This window comes from Sylvia atricapilla, chromosome 6 (assembly GCF_009819655.1).
Source record: "Sylvia atricapilla isolate bSylAtr1 chromosome 6, bSylAtr1.pri, whole genome shotgun sequence".
NCBI classification, from domain to species: domain Eukaryota; kingdom Metazoa; phylum Chordata; class Aves; order Passeriformes; family Sylviidae; genus Sylvia; species Sylvia atricapilla.
The window spans coordinates 26,781,130-26,800,011 of NC_089145.1; the positions used below are offsets into that span (position 1 = coordinate 26,781,130).

Consider the following 18,882-nt stretch of genomic DNA (forward strand, 5'->3'; position numbering starts at 1 on the left):
AACTAAATTCAACAGTACAGATCCCTGACCTCTGTAATTCATTAGTTCTGAATGATGAACTAAACTGCAGACAGCAGGAGAGACGTGAAAATATATTCAGTATCAAATATTTATACAGATTAACATAAACGACATTAAAAGTCTTTTAAATATTTAAAATATGTAAAAAAAAGAAGGACTTGCAGAAGTTTTTGAATTCTTCAGTGAGCCATGAAGTACACGAGGCTTTCATTGTTGGAATGAACTAAACAATCATGTGCTTGTTTTTTCTATCGGAAATGAACAAACTGGAAATTCTTAACACAGTTAAGTTAGGACTTTCAAGTCATAGCTCAGAAAGCAACACAGCAGTCCAACACTTACCAGGTAAAAGGAAAGAAGAGGCTTAATGCTCACATCACCAAGTAGCAGCAGCTGGCACAATGCCAGGTCTTCTTCACATGACACAGTACATCACTTTGCAGCCCTTATTAATACTGCAGCTGTATTTATTTTTTGGGTACTAAGGAAGCCAGAGAAGACTCTCTGTGGCAGCTTGCCTTTGCTGAGCACTGTGCACATTTTACTAAGTTTGCTAATTACACCTGCAATAGATTCTGATTGAAAAACTTAAATTGTAGCTACATAGAGAGAAGGAAAAAAAAAAAAAAAAAGTAATTTTGCATCCTAGGATGCAATCCAATGCTAAAAAATATTGAAGCTTAACTCATAATGAGTTAATTTGTCTAGGTCCCTTGACGTAGTCAATATGTCAGCCATCACAAAGAACATGGTATTTTGGTATCCCATCACATTCACAGTTATGAACATTGGGGAAATACTTTTTGTTTTTATACATCAAGCACAGAATTATTCTTTTATATTCAGCTGAAAAACAGTTTGCCTTGCTATCACACACCAATGATCCTACAGATTTTGGAAAGTAAGTAAGGTTGATGGATTACTTTTAATATAAATACTCCTGTTCATTCTTTGTTGAAAAAGAAAAACCATCTGCAATGTAGAACTATTGATACTGAAAAATACATTGGAAATGAAAGGCAACACAGAATATGATCCAAATGAAATATTAATGGTAAAATGATGATGATATGTTAGTTTTATGCACTAATGCTATGTCATACTGCTTTACCCAACAATGCAAACACGTGCTACTTAGCAGATCTCAACATTTTTGTGACTAATACAAAAATTACTTTACTTCAATTATGATTGCAAGCCTTCATCTTTCATATTGAAATGAAACTGGAAATACAAAGCTATAAAAAGTCCCCTTTCTCTAGTGACATTTTTCATTACCTGTTACCCCTGATAATCGCCATCTTTATTTTATATACTGTAGCAGGGGAAAGTTTTATTTTTTTCTCATTTCCAGAAAGACAATCCTACTACTTCTAGATACCTTTTTGTCATATTAAGATAATTTAGGATAGTCCAAATTTTAATATGTGTTCCTAATTCTAAATTTAGCTGGTACTGTGATTATAGGAATTCATTATTCTTAGTTTTTAAAAAAGTAATTTTTTTTTCTCTAGATTTTATAATCCTATGCTTTTTCAAGAGAAAATCTTTGAGGAAGTGAATCTGTCTTCCAGAACATCCAGAGCTTTGAGCTCCAGATCTTAACCTGAATAACAGCTCCTTAAATACTCTCCTCTTCAAAGTGGGGCAATATATCTTCCTCACAGAGTATTCCCAATTCTATTCCTGGAAAAGATCCATTCTTACTCCCCAGCTTGATCTTTCAAAACATTTTTAAGATGCTGTGTATAGCAGTATGACTAGCATATGCCTACTACCAGACTGTGCAGAGCAACTGAAAATGTTAAACTTTGCAGATGACTGCTACAATGCAGTCACTTCTATGAAGACAAGGCTTATTCACCTGCTCAAGTTGTGCTTTTGAGATGCGAATGACAGGGGGGAACTTGTTGCCACAGGGAATGACAGGAAGCTGCCTACGACCAGTTGAGCGGGAGGAAGAGGAGTGGCTCTCAGCTGACTGACTCCTTGGTAAACCAGCCTCCCTCAGAGGGTCCAAGTGGATGGATAGATAGGCTATAGGGCTCATGGTGCGGAGGATGGGACTTGAAATTCTTGGAGTGGAGAAATGCAGCATATGACATGAGTTGAGCTGTGAGAACAACATGGCAGGGAAGAAAATAAGGTTGAATATATTTTAATAATTCTTGTTTATGTCTTGCCTATATCCATTCCCTCAAGAACCATACAACTCCCTAAGAAGCTGAAAGTTCATAATTTAAGAGGTGTCTTATGTTTAATCTTCACATTTTCCATCATCCATTTTCAAAAATCCAATATCAAAATCAAGAGTAACCATTATTTCTCTAGCTGGCCTTTTCTTTCACTCAGTCTTAGAATCATAGAATCATTGAGGTTGGAAAATAAAATCAGATTCCTTAAGTGCAACCATTGCAACTGGTCAGTAACAATCTAGGGCAAATTTAATAAACTAACAGAGTCTGTGTTAAGGACATTGTGACCATCAGTTGATAGCCGGCTAGTTGATCATTGACTGATCCTTTCAAACACTTAGCACATCCGCACATCACGTCTGTGTTTCTAAGATTACCACATTTATAGCATATACACCTATTGGGAGCTTTACAGCTGTGCCAGTAGCAGCATACATTAAGAATGGCATTAAGAACCTGACAGGATTAATCAGTAAGGTTAATACCAAACAATTCTGATGGAATTTCCCAACTGTGGGACCAAACTAGGAGGAGACACTGGCTGGAGAATCAAGGAACAATTGCTTCATTTTGAACTACATTAATACAAATATTTAAATAAGAGGTAAGAAAAAAGAATAGGAACTGTAAAGTCTTCCAAACAATTAATTTTAGACATAGTACATTTTAAAATTGCTTATTGATGATTCTAATAAACCTATAGCTTTGATATACAAAGCTAAGATCAACTGGTTTTTTGCAAGACCTTTTCCAGCACTGAATAAACATCTGATGGTGACACATTTAAAAATCTGTAAATGAGATTGCTATACATAGTTTTCAATTCTTTGTTCCAATTACAGTTAGAGAAAACCATGAATAGTAGAGATAAGGAAATTTTCTGCAAGCTTCATGCTTCATGAAGGTGACTTTTTGTTTCCTACCATGGTATTTGCAATTCTAACCTATATCCTCTGGAAAGCAAGAGCATCTAACAAGCATTCTGTTTCTAAGGAAAAAGGTAGCTTTAAATTGTATCAATACTAAAGCTTCAGTTCCCACAATGCATAGCTGACTTGCAATCAGGAAAAAAAAAATATTTCCAATGTCTCATAAAAGCAGCAAATGAGGATAAAAGGTACATGGAAATTAAATTACTTATAACTCAGAAGTAAATAGAAATTTAAGAGAAAGATTTTGATAAAACATAGTAGTACTCTGACATATAAAATTTCCATTCCAGCAATATTTCTAAATAATAAAAATAAATAGATTCACACAGTTAAACCCTCTTATATAACACACACACACATAGATATACATCTACACAAATTTGTGCTGTCAGCCAAGTGGGACCAAAGCAAACTATTGTTTAACTTAAACTGAAGGTGAAGAGGGAAAGAGCTGTTACATGTTTAATCACTTCAAATCCATTATTTCTTATTTACTGAAATATCTGCTTGACAAATATATGTTGCAAGGTTTTGTGCATGCACTGTATGGAGTTCTTTGCAATTCAATACAAACACAGAAAATTAATGAGGCTGTGGGTCCACAACACAGAAAGCCCAGCTCTAGCCCATTAGTACCAGGTGTACAAAAACTAGAGCCGTATGATGCAAAGTACTGCTCCAGTATAAATTCACTGTTAGTGTAGATCAATTCCAATTCTTTTGACCAATTAGCTTCATACCAGTAGATATTACAGCAAATCACACACTGTCTGTCCTGCAGCCAAAATCAACATGAAAGCCATTATTAAAGCATAAAGTCAGCATGTATACCCTTAGCATGCTCTAAGTAGTTCAACAGATATGTGACCATGTGCCCATAACTAAGCCAGATCAAACCAGTCTCTGCTGGTAGCACACAGAATCTGTATTACAACTGGAAAACCAAGACTCATAGCATGAAAAATCCTTCTCTTACCTGCAGGCCTTTTTTCATAATAGATAGCATAATTTGCTATAATTTTTTATGCCTGAGACTTTCTCACCCCCAAGCCAATAGCTTACACATTTTTCTCTCTTATTTTTGAGTTCAAGATTTCTTTCTTAACTGGGGCAACTTTACATTTTCAATAGAATGCTGATGCTGTATATAACAGGTGAGAAGTGATACTACCAACAATTACAGGAAGTCCACATACACATACAATTTCAGGAAGAATATTTATCTACAAATGGAAGGACTGTAGACCAGAAATTTCTTTCCTTCAGGAGAAAATAAAATTATGGGTGAGTGTATGAAATATTAGTTTCTCATACAGAAAGATCCATGCTACTACTTACTAAAATAGTGAGCAATACAGCCCTGAAAGAAATAAAGAACAAAGAATAGTCATCAAAGTAAAAAGAAAATATTAAAAAAAATACTGGTCTTATGACAGGTAAACTGTTTCATTCATTCACCACGAAAGTAATTGCTTGCATATTTAACAAACCTATCAGAACAAGCCCAAAATGCAAAATCATACTTTCTTCTAAGTGACAGTGAAGCAGGTCAGTAGAAATCCAGATGGGAGGTAAATTCATAAGCATGATGATCATGAAAGCCTAGAGTTTCAAGCTGTTTTAAATGAGTGAGCTATTTCAATAATTATATTAAGTTTTTATACTACTATAATTTCAACATCTATTTTTAACCCCTTTGGCAAAACACATTTGATTTATAGTCCTAAAATTAACATTTTTGGATCCAAGCCTGCTCTTAGTAACTGGTGCAATATAATTAAATCAGTAGAAAAGTAAAGTATGACCTTTGCCTATTTTTTTTTTTTTTTTTGCCAGGAAGGTGCTACCTAGAAAAAATTACTAAAGAACAAGAACATCTGATGCACAACAAAGGAGCACATTGAAAAAACAGTTTCAAGGTAAGTACTCTAAAGAAGAAAGAAAAGGACTTTACCAAACAGCTCCCTAAGGTCACCAGGACTTTCGAACAGAGAGAATAACAGTAAGAAGAGGTATATACACACATTTGCTCCCAGTGAAGTGATAAGAACGCTTACCTATAAGAACTAGGTTCTATACCCATCATAGGGAATATTTAAGTATCCTTTATAAAGTGGAATACATCAATGAAAGACAAAGAAAAACTCACCCTGAAATAGCCTCATGGGCTTTGTGTGGCTTTCAAGGGCTAAAGAAGTAGATGGAAGACTACCACAAATTGCCATCACAGTAGGAGCAGACACACTGTATAGACACACTCTGTTCCCAGCACCTAAACTGCCAAAGTAATTTCTATTTTCTTTATTCCCAGGTCAGTTTATATTTTCTATTGTACATCATTCACCTTTGAAACACCAAGTTCCTTCCTGCCATTCATCTTGCACTCACAACACTACTTGCCCTTCCAGCATAACATAAACCGTATTAATTTCCCCCTTTTTTGAGGTCATGACAAATACTACTTATCTCCCTGCAAAGCCAAAGGAAAATATAATTCACTTGAGTTTCTACTTCAGCCAGTATTTCTTCCAATGCATTTTATACTAATTAACTTTGCTTGCAACCATATCTGCTCCTATGTTCTGAACCTTCTTCCTTTTCAGACAAAGTTATTGTCTATTTTTGTACTGTAGTACATATTACCTGTATCACCTCTACTTTTAGTTTTAAGTAAAACAGCTATTTCCACCAAAAGAGCCACATTTGTATAAAGTGTACAGCTGTATAATGCATTTGCATATAAAATTACAAGCTGTTTTTAATGGCTCTTGAAATAAAAACACTTGATAATTAGTATTTTGTATAGGACTAAGTTCTGCTCTTTCTTGTCTGTTTTACTAAAACTGACCTTAAAATACAAAAACTTAACAACTTCAAAATTTAAAAGAATTTCGCACCTTTAAGGGTTTCTAATCCCTCAAAAACTCTTTCACGTAACTAATATTTCAAACTAAATCTCTAAAATCTGTTTTTCTGTATTTTCTACCAAACAAAACAAATCTATAAACTATATAATTTAAAGTATGATGTCTAAATATACTCTTGTATGAAAGCTATGATTTTGCCTTTTCCATGAGAACCTAGGTGTAGTTGAAATTTTACCGTGCTGCTACAGTTAATTACATTGAGTAGGTTTTTTTCACTATAAAGGATATTCCACACCTCATTATAAATGAGTGGTTGGTGACAAGTTTCTTTTTCTAATGAGCTGGCAGTAACTTTCACAAAAAGTGGTGATACATGAAGAAAAAATATAGCCAGGTTTCTTGGCTCAAGGGAACTTGAAAGAATTTACCTTTAGATCATAGATGCCACAATATCTACTTAGAAAAAGGGAGAAATAAGACCATGGGGTGATTCCCACCCACTTAAACATTAATCCCACTTACTCCTTAAGTAAAGGCAAAGAAATCTTTGTTTAGAAAGAGTGACAGGAGAAAAAAGTAAATGTTAAAAAACTGTGCAACTGAGAATTCTTCAGAAAAGATGGAAAAAGAGAAAAACAAGAATATGCAATGGAAGAAAAGCAATCTGTCTTAGTGAAAAATACAGGAGTTAAGTATGAGTTGCAGAAGTATTTTAGAAGTGAAAAGCATCAACACTTTATAAAAGGCAACAAGTTGTTTGTATAAGGACCATTAGAAATTTCCAAAGGAATAGGAAGAAACAAAGTGAATTCCAGAAGCAAACACTGCAGGAATCATAGTGAGATGTGAGAGCAAGTAACTGTTTCTTTAATTTCAGCCACTTAGATTTTTCCTGGAACACATGAAACAGTGTAGCACAGTATTTCACATATTCAATTGTAATTTTATGTTTATGTACTGCAAATATAATAAATATGTGTTTGCAGTGTCTCTCACTGATTAGGAATCACTGCACAGAGAGCTTCCTCAGATAGACAGATATATAGATAGATAACTCTTTGTTAAATGTGGCCAGATTTGTGGATCACACCTGCAGAATAATTAGCACTTCCCGAGGTGACTGTAAACAGCTGTGCAACAGAATGTGGAAGATCAGTCTTCAAGAATCATGTCCCATACCTGCTGAAACTAGGAAATTCTGCTACGCTGCTGTCTTATTGTCATTACCTTTACCATTTCCTCTTACAATTCTGAATAAAGAAGAGGTTTTCTTACCGGAGTGAGCGCTCCTTCTGCTTGAGCTTCCATAGGACTTGTCGGGGTGGCCGCAAGAAGCTGTCCTGCAGCTCCAGACAGAAGTTCCAATTTATCTGTAAGCTGTTCAGATGCAGCAGGATGACATTCCATGTCTAGAACAAACTCCACCCCTGAAGTTTGGTTCTTGGCATGGACATGGTTTCTTGCCCAACCACCCTCTCTGGACTGCTCTTCTGGAGCGGACTCCTCTAGAACTTGTAGTACCTCTGGCTCTTCATCTGAGGGACTTCCAGTCATTTTGTGCCCTAAAGCCTCATTTGTCCTGAAGTCCTGCAAGTCCCGTTCCTTATCTATTATCACCCATTCCTTAGAATCAACCTCCTGCCTGCAGGAGCTTAGGTTAACAGCTACAAATCCATTGCTCATAACACCATCAGCATGGTCAGGAGAATTAGCTGACACAGGCTTTGAAGCATCTGGAAGATACTCTTCATCATAGTGCCAAACATGGTCCCTGCGGGCAGTCACAGGAGCAGGAAGAGATGTTTTCTGAGAAAGAGGAGGAACAGCAGCAACAGGAGTCTCTGCCACTTTGAATTCTTTCTGCTTCTTCTCCAAACTTAGAGAAAAGAAGTTAATATCTGAATTAGTTAAGAATTAATTAAATAATGTAAGTTACATTTGAGTGTTTTCATAAGAAAACTAGATTTATATAAAAATTTGTTGTTATGTCCTAGAACAACCTACAATGGTACAAAGATCCACAAACTGAGACAAGTAAGTATGATGTCAAGTAAAATGGATGGGTAGTCTTAGAAATATACACACTTTTAATTTTAGTCGTAATGTATCAGGTTGTATTGTAAATACAATTACCAGAAAGGAGAATTATGAGAGAAAAAAACTCAGTAGTGAGGTTATCATAGATGTCCACTGTATTTAATTTGTTAGAAAGCAGAGATTCAAAGAGGAACACAAGAAACAGATGTCTCCTGCAGCAGTTATTACATGCTTTCAAGAATTTTATTTATTGCTTTGATTAATTCCTTACTTATGCTTTGCATAATTTGCTTCCTCAAACAAATTTAAATTCCTAGCTCCTCTATGAAGTATTTAGAAAGATTTTGCCACTGTCATCACCCCAGCTCTCTTCTACTGTCCCCACTCAGCCTCTGAGTGGGGCTCAGAGGTCAGAGTTCAGTCAGATTTCATTGTGCCCCTCCCCCCTTATTCTTTCTAGACAATAGGCAAAATGAATCCATTTTCATACATCTGTCTCTTCTCTACCTTCAAATTCCATTTTAAGTTCTCTGTCTTCCACCAAGATTTTTTTATGTTGGTGCAAGTCCTTTGGGCATAACTGAGTCTGCTGCAAGAAGGTAGATTTCTAACTTCTTCATTCCACTTCCTGTAAACTTCCCTTCTCCTGTCATATAGCCCAATCTCATGTTATCTCTGCTGAGTACATGATATCAAACTTCTTATTCAGGAGTTAAGAGTATGCCTCTGGAGAAAAGGTTAATAAATACCAGGGTTACAACCACTAGGTCTTGAAATACAAAATTTCCAGATGTGGAAGTCCGACTTCAACTGTATTCTAGCAATAATAATTTCCTAAAGTAGCTGCCGAGTAGTGAAATACATTAACTGAGTAATATTATGAAAAATATCTTGCTGTAACTTGCATAAGCATACTCAACAGCTCCATTCCTGCTCTTCACACAGCAAAGATAATAGTATCTTAATCACGTATCCTTAAAAGATCCTAGCAAAAGGATAACATAATTTCTTTACCAGGTCTCAAGAAACTTATCAGCATCGGGCTTAGACTCCAACATCATACGCTTCTCCAGTTCAAAGCTGTGAATGGAACGTAACTTTCGCACCAGTGGAACATCTCTGTCTAACTGGGTGGTCTCTGAGCGAACTCGGATTGGAGAACCAAGACTCGGGGCATTAAGCATTCCATTCCCTGGTCCATGGCTGTTTTCTTCCTCTGTGGCAGCCTGTGCAAAATGTAAAGTAAAAATGTAATTCACTAGAAGTGGCAAAACAAGAGGAAGACAAGGTACTACATGGTAAAAGAGCTTCCAAGTTTTTAGAATGTGAAAAGGCAATTTGTATTTGGAATGGTCCCTAAGTTGATGCCATAGTTAAGTTTAGATGTGCTCTTCAGCACATACCTACTGGCAATATACTGGTTCTGGGTAAGTCTGAGAACAGGACTATCAAAGACCCAGTAATACAGTTACATTCACTCTGATATTTCACACCCATATCTGAAATTTTCCTTAATAATAATCTGAAACCTTGCACTTGGTAGAATCTTTAGTCTGCTTTGGAGTCAAGTGCTCTTATTAAAGAGAAGTTAGCTTCCAGGCTGTCTTTTTGATTCTCTGGAGCAGATAGCACTGTTATACACTAAATCTACTAAATACTTCTGTGACTTTAAGCTATGTTTTAACCCAACTGCATTCTATCTTAATAATGACTGAACATGATTTAAATAATAACTGAAAATTATTTAGAACTGGGCAATAACGACCATCCTTAGTTTCTACAGGTGTAACAGAAAGTGCCTCTGGTTTGAACCAGAACAACCTCCTTCCTCTCTCTTTGGTAAAAAAGCCCGAACAAACAAACACATAAGCACATTTGAAAACAGGCACCATGCCTTGGTCTTTTCCACAGTACATTTTTTTCCTAGCAAATAATGAGTAATAGCTTCAAAACACCTCCTAGATAAAGAACATATTAATACCATGTTAAAAACATTGTTGGATCAAGAAACAGATACATCTGTCCAAGTATGAGATACTGTGATTGTGAGTAAGGAAGGCAGAAACCAATTCTCAGAGACTACTTTTGAAAATAAAACAGCATTATCTTCTAAAGACCAGCCAGTGAACCTCTGAATCAGTACAAAGGTATCGTATCTTATGGAGGCAAAACCACCAAGTGAATTAAATGGACACTACCAATCATGCCGATGATTTGTCAATTGAAGAACATTAAAATCTTCTTTTGTACATTTAGTATTTAGCTTCTACACATGCAAGGTGCAGGAAAATTGCTTTGATTTCATTCAGTGAGAAAGAATGAAGATCGTGTCTGAAGAAAATGAATATGAGTAAACTACAAAAAGTCTCATATGATCAGCAAGCTATTGATCATAAAGACCTGATGAACTGACATAAGGCCCAAAAGCCTGTCTGCTTTTTTCAGTATATAAAATGTGTCATCTCTACCATAAATCATTTCCTTAGATCATTCTGGCTAATCAGCATCAGTACAACTGTCTTAGTAATTATCTCTTATGTGCACTATGAGGACAAGAAACTGTTCAAAGATGGTCTTCCCAACGGAGATTTGAAAGTACCTTACAGATCCCCAGTTTTATTTTGTTTCTGTTTGCATCCATTTCTTCCCAAACATCTTTTTCCTGAGGACGCTGATGTCCAGGGGATCCAGGTAGTTTCTCAGGTGATACACCAACAGGAATAACATTTTCTCCATCACTGAGCTGTTCATCAGGGAACACTTCATCTGTATTTTCCCGCAGCAAATCTCCTGGGATAGGAGTGGCATTGGCAATTCTACAAAAGTAGTTTAAAAACAAAATCAGAAAAGTAAAAACTTTTTATACTGTCATGTGTTTACAGAAATTATTTTCTATTCTAAAAGAAAGAAACAAACAAAAACTTACAAAGAAAATCATGTTTCTGCAGAAAACTAAATCTTGGAAATTACTTAATATAAAACTCCCTACTTCCTGGCTTTCACAATTAATTTAATTTAGGTACGCAACAAAATACGCAAATCAAAAAAAACTACCATATAAAAGCTGTTTTTTTAAATGTTTTTGAAGCCACTTCTGAGAAAATTTCTTAGAGATAATGTCCAGGTTCAACTTCTCTCCTGACTTTTCTGTATGTATTCTTCTATTCAAAAAAATTAATGGCATCCATAAACACTTCTTACATTCATCCATAAACACCTCTTTTATTCTTCAGGCCCGAGATGAGTATGGGTATTATTAAACATCCCATCTTGTCCAATTTACTTCATTACAGAATGTCTCAAATAACATATTAAATATTATTTCAAACACAACCAAAATCTATTTCCAAATTTCTTATAAAGATCCATTATTTTTCAAACTTACAAGGAAATTGCAGCTAGAATTTTGTTCCAAGCTTAAAGAAAACAATAGGTTTATTTCCAGGCAGTTAAATTTCCAGGCACTTAAGCTCAGGACACATTATTTAGTTTCATAAAATACGATTTAGCAAAGGATGGATGAGCAAATTTACATCCAATTTCCTGGAGTACTATTTTTATTGCTGTAATTTTAGGACTGTAGTGCTGATCTTTCAAGATAGTATAAACTGGAACCCTGAAAAGGGAAATACTTCAAATGCTCCCTTCCTCTATGTAATCAAAATCCTGCAGAAAAAAAACCTAAATTGTGAGATAATTTCCCTTTGGTAGGAAGCCCCTCTGTGGCTGCCATTGAAGAGACCACTCCATGCATACCCAATAGCAGCTGGTGTAAGACGAGTGTGCAACTGAGGAGTGGTTGAAGTTGTTGTTGTTGTGAGAGAGCCATCAGTTCCACTCTTCTCCCAGTCAAAAGGGTCGCTTTCAATAACCCCAAACGTTTTCATGCTGTTGTCAAACACCGACATGAGAAGCTGAAAAAAAAGAAAAAAACTTAATAAGCTTCATTTTTGTCTAAGAGAACAAGCAATTAGGAAATCCCTACCATAATACTGACAACAACATTAAAAAATGAGTTTTTTCTATGAAACACTTCTCATTTTTCAAGATTTTGACATCAAGATATCAAAAATTCCATTTTATTAAAACAGAAAAAAGAAATCCACCCACATCTGTGTTTTTATCAGGCATGAGGCAAAGACACCTCACAGACTTTTACAAAAAGACAGAAATACACACACAGAGAAGCATAACTACATTGCTGCAGAATACCACACAATGGGTCTCTAGCAGAGAAAGAGAAAAGAATGCATTTGGTAACACCATGAAACCAAGGAAATGAATGAGATGTAGGAAGGGATACTGATCTGCTAATTCATACCTTTCTGTCATTAAGAATCACATATCATTTACTTCATATAATGCTGACATTTATACTACACTAAATATTTAAGTTTTCAATCCTCATTTTATGCTATGAAAAAGCCTTTAGAAAATTTGTGCCAATGACAGAGAAACAAATGGCATCACTTTCCTCTCTCTGTGAAATAAACTCTGTCTCATTCTGGTCAGTGATGGGAAGGCTGTGTCCATATCATTCTCTTACTCTGTAACATTTCTAAGGTTTTTTTCTCTAGAAGCTAAAAATCTGGGTTTTTTTCCAGTTCAGGATGCTGAAAGTTTTCCCACACTCTCCTTTGGAATACCCTTTGGCAACTTAAAATAGATAGGAAGTTTGGTTCATTTCTCTTGTATAGAGTGATCTCACCCATTTAATTTTTACTCTCAACAACCCTCTGTGTGCCACCTGACCCAATAATTTCTGTAACCTTACTGAAGAGCACAAAAGCCATAGTTCACTCTGTCCCTTATGTACTCTGTTTAATTCTTCTCTCCCTCTAAACATTAAGCAGTGTCTCTGAAGTAATTTTTAAGGTTATTCCCCCTTAAATCTTTTCATCAATTTCTGCTATGAGCCAAATACAAACTCAAATGCTTAATGGTATCAGGAGACTGAGACAATGTATGCACAAATATCTCAATAAAATAAACATCTGACATGGCCAAATCAAACATGGCTTCTTGGCCTAGGTCATGAACTTTTTAGACTGTAAACCCTTCGAAGCAGGGATTCATATATACATTCTTGTTCAGTGCCCACCCATAAATACAAAGAATACAGTAGGTAGGAACAACACCACTGCAAGCACAAGTTAAAAGAGACCAGAGTTTAAAAGAGCATTCTCACTGCTCTAAATAAAACCACCCTGCTCTGGTCTAAAGCACATGAGCAAGACTGTGTTGTAAGGCTCAGGCTGCAGCTACACAACTGCAAATGTTTCATGAATAGCCACAGGACTGTAAATTACTGAGCTGTGTCTATCATGGAAAAAGTCCGTCCTGGTATCGTGTTAATTACTGAGTGCATGTGCTGTGTTAGATGCAAATAGACCATAAAAAAGGATTTGCAAAAATATGACCATCTACATGCTTTATCATTCAGATTCTGCAATAGTACTTTTTACCATAGGAAGAAAAAAAAATCTGATACATCTTTATAACCAGGCACACAAAACATTGATTTTTTTTTTCCTCATTTAATTGTAAACTATAGGATAAATTTCATGGAAATTTGTAATGATGAAGAGGAAAAAAAAAATCAAAGTATTTATTTCTCATGAATACTGAATACTTTTTGTATTTGTAATAATTTTTTTTAACATTCAAATTTTTTTGCAAAAAATTGATTTAGTTGTTTTGCAAATGTACAGAATCATAAACCAGTATATTTAGAGAAATCCACTTACTAACAGAAAATCAGTTATTCCTTGAGATTTTCAGCTCTTATTTTATGATTTTATGATTTCTTTGTTAATCTTACAAAGTAGGGGAGGCACTCTTATCAAAGACAGAATTAGTCAGATTTATTTATTCATTTGAACCAATTACACTTTCTGATTTCACTGATTTAGGGAGTTGAACAAAGGCACAGAGGCAGATAGGTCCTGCAAGTTGAAAAAATTTTTTATCTTTATTTATTGTTTAATCATAGGTCAACACTGAGTGAGTTAAGATACATCCTACAGCATATCCTCTCAGCACATACCACCTTACCACTGAGCAGAGGCTGCTCATTTCAGCAGGCAATATTTTCCTAAACAAAGAAAAATGACTGGTCTTCTGTGATCTCTGTACACAATACTTCAGATTCAAAAATACACCATGAGTGTATGTTGTGCTCTAGCTGTAGGTGCTGCATTCCAGACTTTGGAAAACTGCCAGAATTACATCACTGAGAGAAAAATCTGATCACTTAACTTGTGGAGCACCTACTAGAGGCTGTGATAGTAAGATACCTCCCAATTCTAACAGAATACTGACTGAAAAGCAGGTGTCAATTGTTTTTAGAAACTTAACAGTCTTACACTTCCCAAATGGAAAAAAAAAAAACGTTTGAACCATAAACGTTCTATGGCATGGAATGGTCATTAAATTATTAAATTAACTTCGTGGTGGCACAAGTCATAATAACTACCAAGGTTACACAATGAAATCAAAGTAAATTGAAGATGAAACAGCATAAAATTCTCTTCTTTACAAAACAGAAAGACAAGATAGCACAAGTGTTTACCTGGTAATCAGGCTTTGTGAAGTAATCCAAATTAGAAATGTGATCCAGAAAGACGTTGAATTCTTGAGGAAGATGTTTCAACATAAGTCTATGTTCGTACCTTTCTTTAATGGAGCCCACTTGCTCCTAAGGAGTAAGCAACACAACAAACATTGGCACACCTTCCTTCTCTGTTACAACATACTCACATTCTCTGTTACAGCCATTCAACATGCTACTTGCCAGAGAGACAGGTCACGACATTACACTGAATGGGACTGAGAAATGCCATTCTACACCAGATAGCAAGATAGGAGACTCTGGTTTTGGCCTGAGTACACTTGCAAAATAATGTACAAACTTCAAATTCAATATGATAAGACATTTAGTTTTCTACTGTGTTCGTGTTGTGTTTGAATGCTGACTGATACCAAGAGCTATCACAAAACATTCCAACCCTTTCTAATAGTATATTTTAAAGATTCAAACATTCTGTTTCCTCATGCCAAATTCAGTCACTTTTTGGTGTATATTTATGTAAGACATGTAAATCAAAACCAAAAAGGAGATGCTATCTATATGCCACATTGTCATCTACCAATACATAAAACTCAGCAGAGAGTAACCTGGTTTCAGTATGATTTCAAAAGAAGTTGCAAGAAGTAATAACAGGCTGATTAGATATTGTTTCTCTGCATACTTTACCTATGACATTTGACGAAAGGCACTACTGCATATCACCCAATCCACTTTTGTTCACCAGTAAATAAGGGATGCCCATTTCACAAATAACCAAAACAGATCAGAAATTGTAGGCATGTGTTGGGTGAAATAAGGTACTCAAGCGATAACAGGAATAATGAATTAAGTAGCAAATATACCATTACTTCTGCCTTTTACAATAATTTCAATCTCGAAGTACAACCCCCTTTGTTTCTAGAATGCTTAGCAAAATTTGACTGCTTTTTATATCACTACACTAGCCACAAGAACTAACACTAGAAAACACTGGACAATGTAAGGTTAAAATTAATTAAGGATTCTAAAAGGAATCTTTATCATAGCATTTCCCTGGAATCTAGAAGTAAACCTCCCTTATGCTCTTTGATTTCACCTCTAGCTTTACCTTATCTTTTATTTTTCTCCAAGGCAGTTGCCCAACCACAAATTCCACCAACATGTAGAAGAGAGACCAGAGGTCATCATGCCGACCCATTTCCTGTAAAAGGAAATATTATTCTATAGCATATTACAAATACCTAAACAAATGGAAAGATACATTTAGTGCTCAAAACTTAAATTACTATATAAAATTTAATATATCATATGCTGCAAAACAAGCTAATTAAATCCAGTGGCTATTTTAAGGAGAAGCATACAAGTAAATTTCCACAGAAGACAGAGGGAAATAAAATAAAAGTTGAAGTGTGTTAAAATAGCATTGCATATCCTATGCACTGTTTATTCAGTTTTCTTTAGAGTATGATGTTAAGAGAACATATTGGGCATTATGTACCTCATAAAACGCAGATTCACTTTTTTAACTTACTAACTTGCAATACAGTTGAACCCCAAAGATAAGTATAAGAATCACTATTATTTGTACAAGAACATTTTTATCCTCAAATACTGTAAATTACATTATCCTTTCACAAAATTTATAGCTATTAATTTCTCCATAATAAATGCACAGATAAGAATACAAAAAAAGGAAATTAATAGTAACTCCATTACTCACTGCTTCCAGCTACATGAGATGGTTTTGATCCAGATTGTGATACTCACTCTGTTCCTATGAGCGTTGATAGATGCGTATCGTACCGTTCCTCGAAAACCAGCAACAGCTCGTGGCTGTCAGAGAACAGAAGAGATTCTCACTGTCAGAAATAAATCCTCTGACTTCTTAACTTGGCATCTACAGAGTACAGACCCACAATATATCTTGTTTGAGATTTTATTTCAGTTTACTGTGCTTCTACAAGTTCTCAGTGGAAGTTCAAGTGGGCACTAATTAGCTGACCAATAAATAGCAAAGACTGCACTAGAGACACCAATTTAAAAGATTTCTTTCTTTTCCAGTTTCTGAAAAACAGCATTTCTTCCATTTTACTCTAGGTATCTTGTGAATATAAGTCAATTGATGTTTTATAATTAGAGAATGTATTTTCCCATCCTTCTTTTATTCAAATAAAAATATTACAGAAAGAATTATATAATTGATGACAGTCATAATTAGTAGAAATTAATTTTTTTAAAAATCAAACTGTGGTATTATTACTTCGTCTAAGAGAGATATCCAATCCATGCTACCCCCTTAATTAATCATTAGATAGAGACAAAACTGCCAGGGCTATTAAATTTGCCTTCTTTTATGCAGTCTTATCTTCCCAAGCAGTAATTCTTTTTGTTTCCTCTAACAATGAACATAAGAAGCTTGAATTATCTACCTCACCTCTGACTTGTACTTAGAGAAGTATTGGTGATCTGTCTGCTAGCCCAAGACTCATGACAATTCTTAAGATTTTTTTTCAAATTTGCACAATACATTGAAAAGTCTGTTTGATATACACACAAAGATAACCACAATACATAACTGATACCTTATTAAGATAAAACACTTTCACCCCTCTCTACCTATCTATATACGTATATTTTTTTCTTATCCACCAATGGATGCTATACAGAGGTATCATTTAAATAAATCAGGAGTTGCGATTACCATAAATAATAATTTAAAAAAATCGAATGATTGAATCCAGCCAGATTATGCAGCAACATCTTTAGAAAAGGATTCAACAGCCATATAATCAATGTCTGCTAGAGTAGTATAATGAGAGCTGAACCAGTGTCAGTTAAGGCAGAGGATATTTTTTAAGATGTTCTTAACAAGAAGAGGTTCTCAGATTATATTCCATAGATCTTAGACTTTGCACATCATCATACAGTTTAAATGGTGCTCAGAACACATGTTCAGGCTCAACTGTCTGTCAGCCTTATCTTAAATTTTGTAAGTACATCATATTCCACACTAACCATTACCCTGAAATGAAACATAACACTGTAGTTGCAGAAACTGTACAGTACCACGCAATTAGAAAAAGAGTAGCTCAAAATGCTTTGGTACTGCTAAATTTCAGGAGAAACAATTTTTTAAAAAAAAAACACCAAAGTCACCTTAGTAGTCAGGTTGATAAATCATCCAACTAAAAGTAATACAGCATCACCACCAAGACAATCCAAATACAGATAAATTTTAAAAAATATGTAGTTTAATGAATAGTACGTTTTCAGGAGGGCACTGAGAGCTTAATTTTAAAACAGTTGAAAATACAAATTCCAAAATCTCAAGAGCATATAGTTTCAGAAGATGAAACTAAATGTTTGCTTCTTTTGCCTCTGGCATCAATGTTAAAAAGGAAGGACTATATTCAGTTTTACTTAGTTAAATATTTCTGTTCTTCTGAGACTAATGGAAAAAATATGAAACCTAGGATGAAATGTCGCTTTCATTTCTAGTATCACAACTTCAATTTCTACTTGATAACGAGGACAGAAATGCTTCAGTTGCTGGACAAAGCAAGAGAAAAAAACTAAGAAATGTCATATGAAAGCTAAATTATCACATTCAGTTTACAAAAACTAAAAATCTGACCTATTCCACTTCTGTCCTGGGGAAAAAATGCCCATGAGGAAATGCATTGTGTACCAATTCAAATGCTTTCGAATGTTAAAAACACAGCCATCCTTATCTGCCCTAACATGATTTCAATTATCTGAGAATCACCTGAATGGGAAGGAGGGAAAAAAAAAAGTATACATATACATAAAAGGAATGAATATTTTTTTCTATCTATGAGCTTATCATTAAGTGAATTCCGAATTCTTTATTCCCGCAAGGACATCTAAAGCCTTTCACTGTCTCTTGCCTTAAAGTATAGTTTCTATAATTTGAAGTAAAGGCATATGTCACTCTGTCATATTTCAAGATGCAATAAAATACCTTCTAGTAATGCAGCTGGTCACTATTCAATAGCAGTATTACAATGCCATGCAAGAATAATAAAATAATTCTACCACGTATCTTTTGACATGAGTGATGCTCTGTAGGTCAAATCAAGTTTGCCCAATTCAGAGCAGAACTTCTGAGAACTTAGAGACTTCTGAGCATTTGCATAACTTCTGAAACTGTTTCAGAACTCTCCAAGCATCTCACAACATCTTATGTAGTAAAAGAAAAATACTAAATCCTTCAAATTTAAGTTATAAAAATATTTTGAAGA

General features: G+C 34.9%; 1 protein-coding gene across 2 annotated transcripts in view; it reads right to left on the reverse strand.

Annotated features, from left to right (window-relative positions):
- The window catches only part of TTBK2 (tau tubulin kinase 2), a 78,848-nt gene that overhangs the window by 12,490 nt on the left and 47,476 nt on the right, over window positions 1-18,882 (reverse strand). Inside the window, exons 7-14 of one of the 2 annotated variants that reach the window (XM_066321265.1) lie at window positions 16,388-16,453; window positions 15,729-15,821; window positions 14,624-14,749; window positions 11,809-11,966; window positions 10,652-10,868; window positions 9,067-9,278; window positions 7,291-7,891; window positions 1,886-2,134 (exon numbers count right to left, since the gene is read on the reverse strand). In XM_066321265.1, the coding sequence (XP_066177362.1) occupies window positions 1,886-2,134; window positions 7,291-7,891; window positions 9,067-9,278; window positions 10,652-10,868; window positions 11,809-11,966; window positions 14,624-14,749; window positions 15,729-15,821; window positions 16,388-16,453 (1,722 nt within the window). The remainder of the gene's footprint in view (window positions 1-1,885; window positions 2,135-7,290; window positions 7,892-9,066; window positions 9,279-10,651; window positions 10,869-11,808; window positions 11,967-14,623; window positions 14,750-15,728; window positions 15,822-16,387; window positions 16,454-18,882) is intronic. The other variant, XM_066321266.1, reaches the window with a different exon arrangement.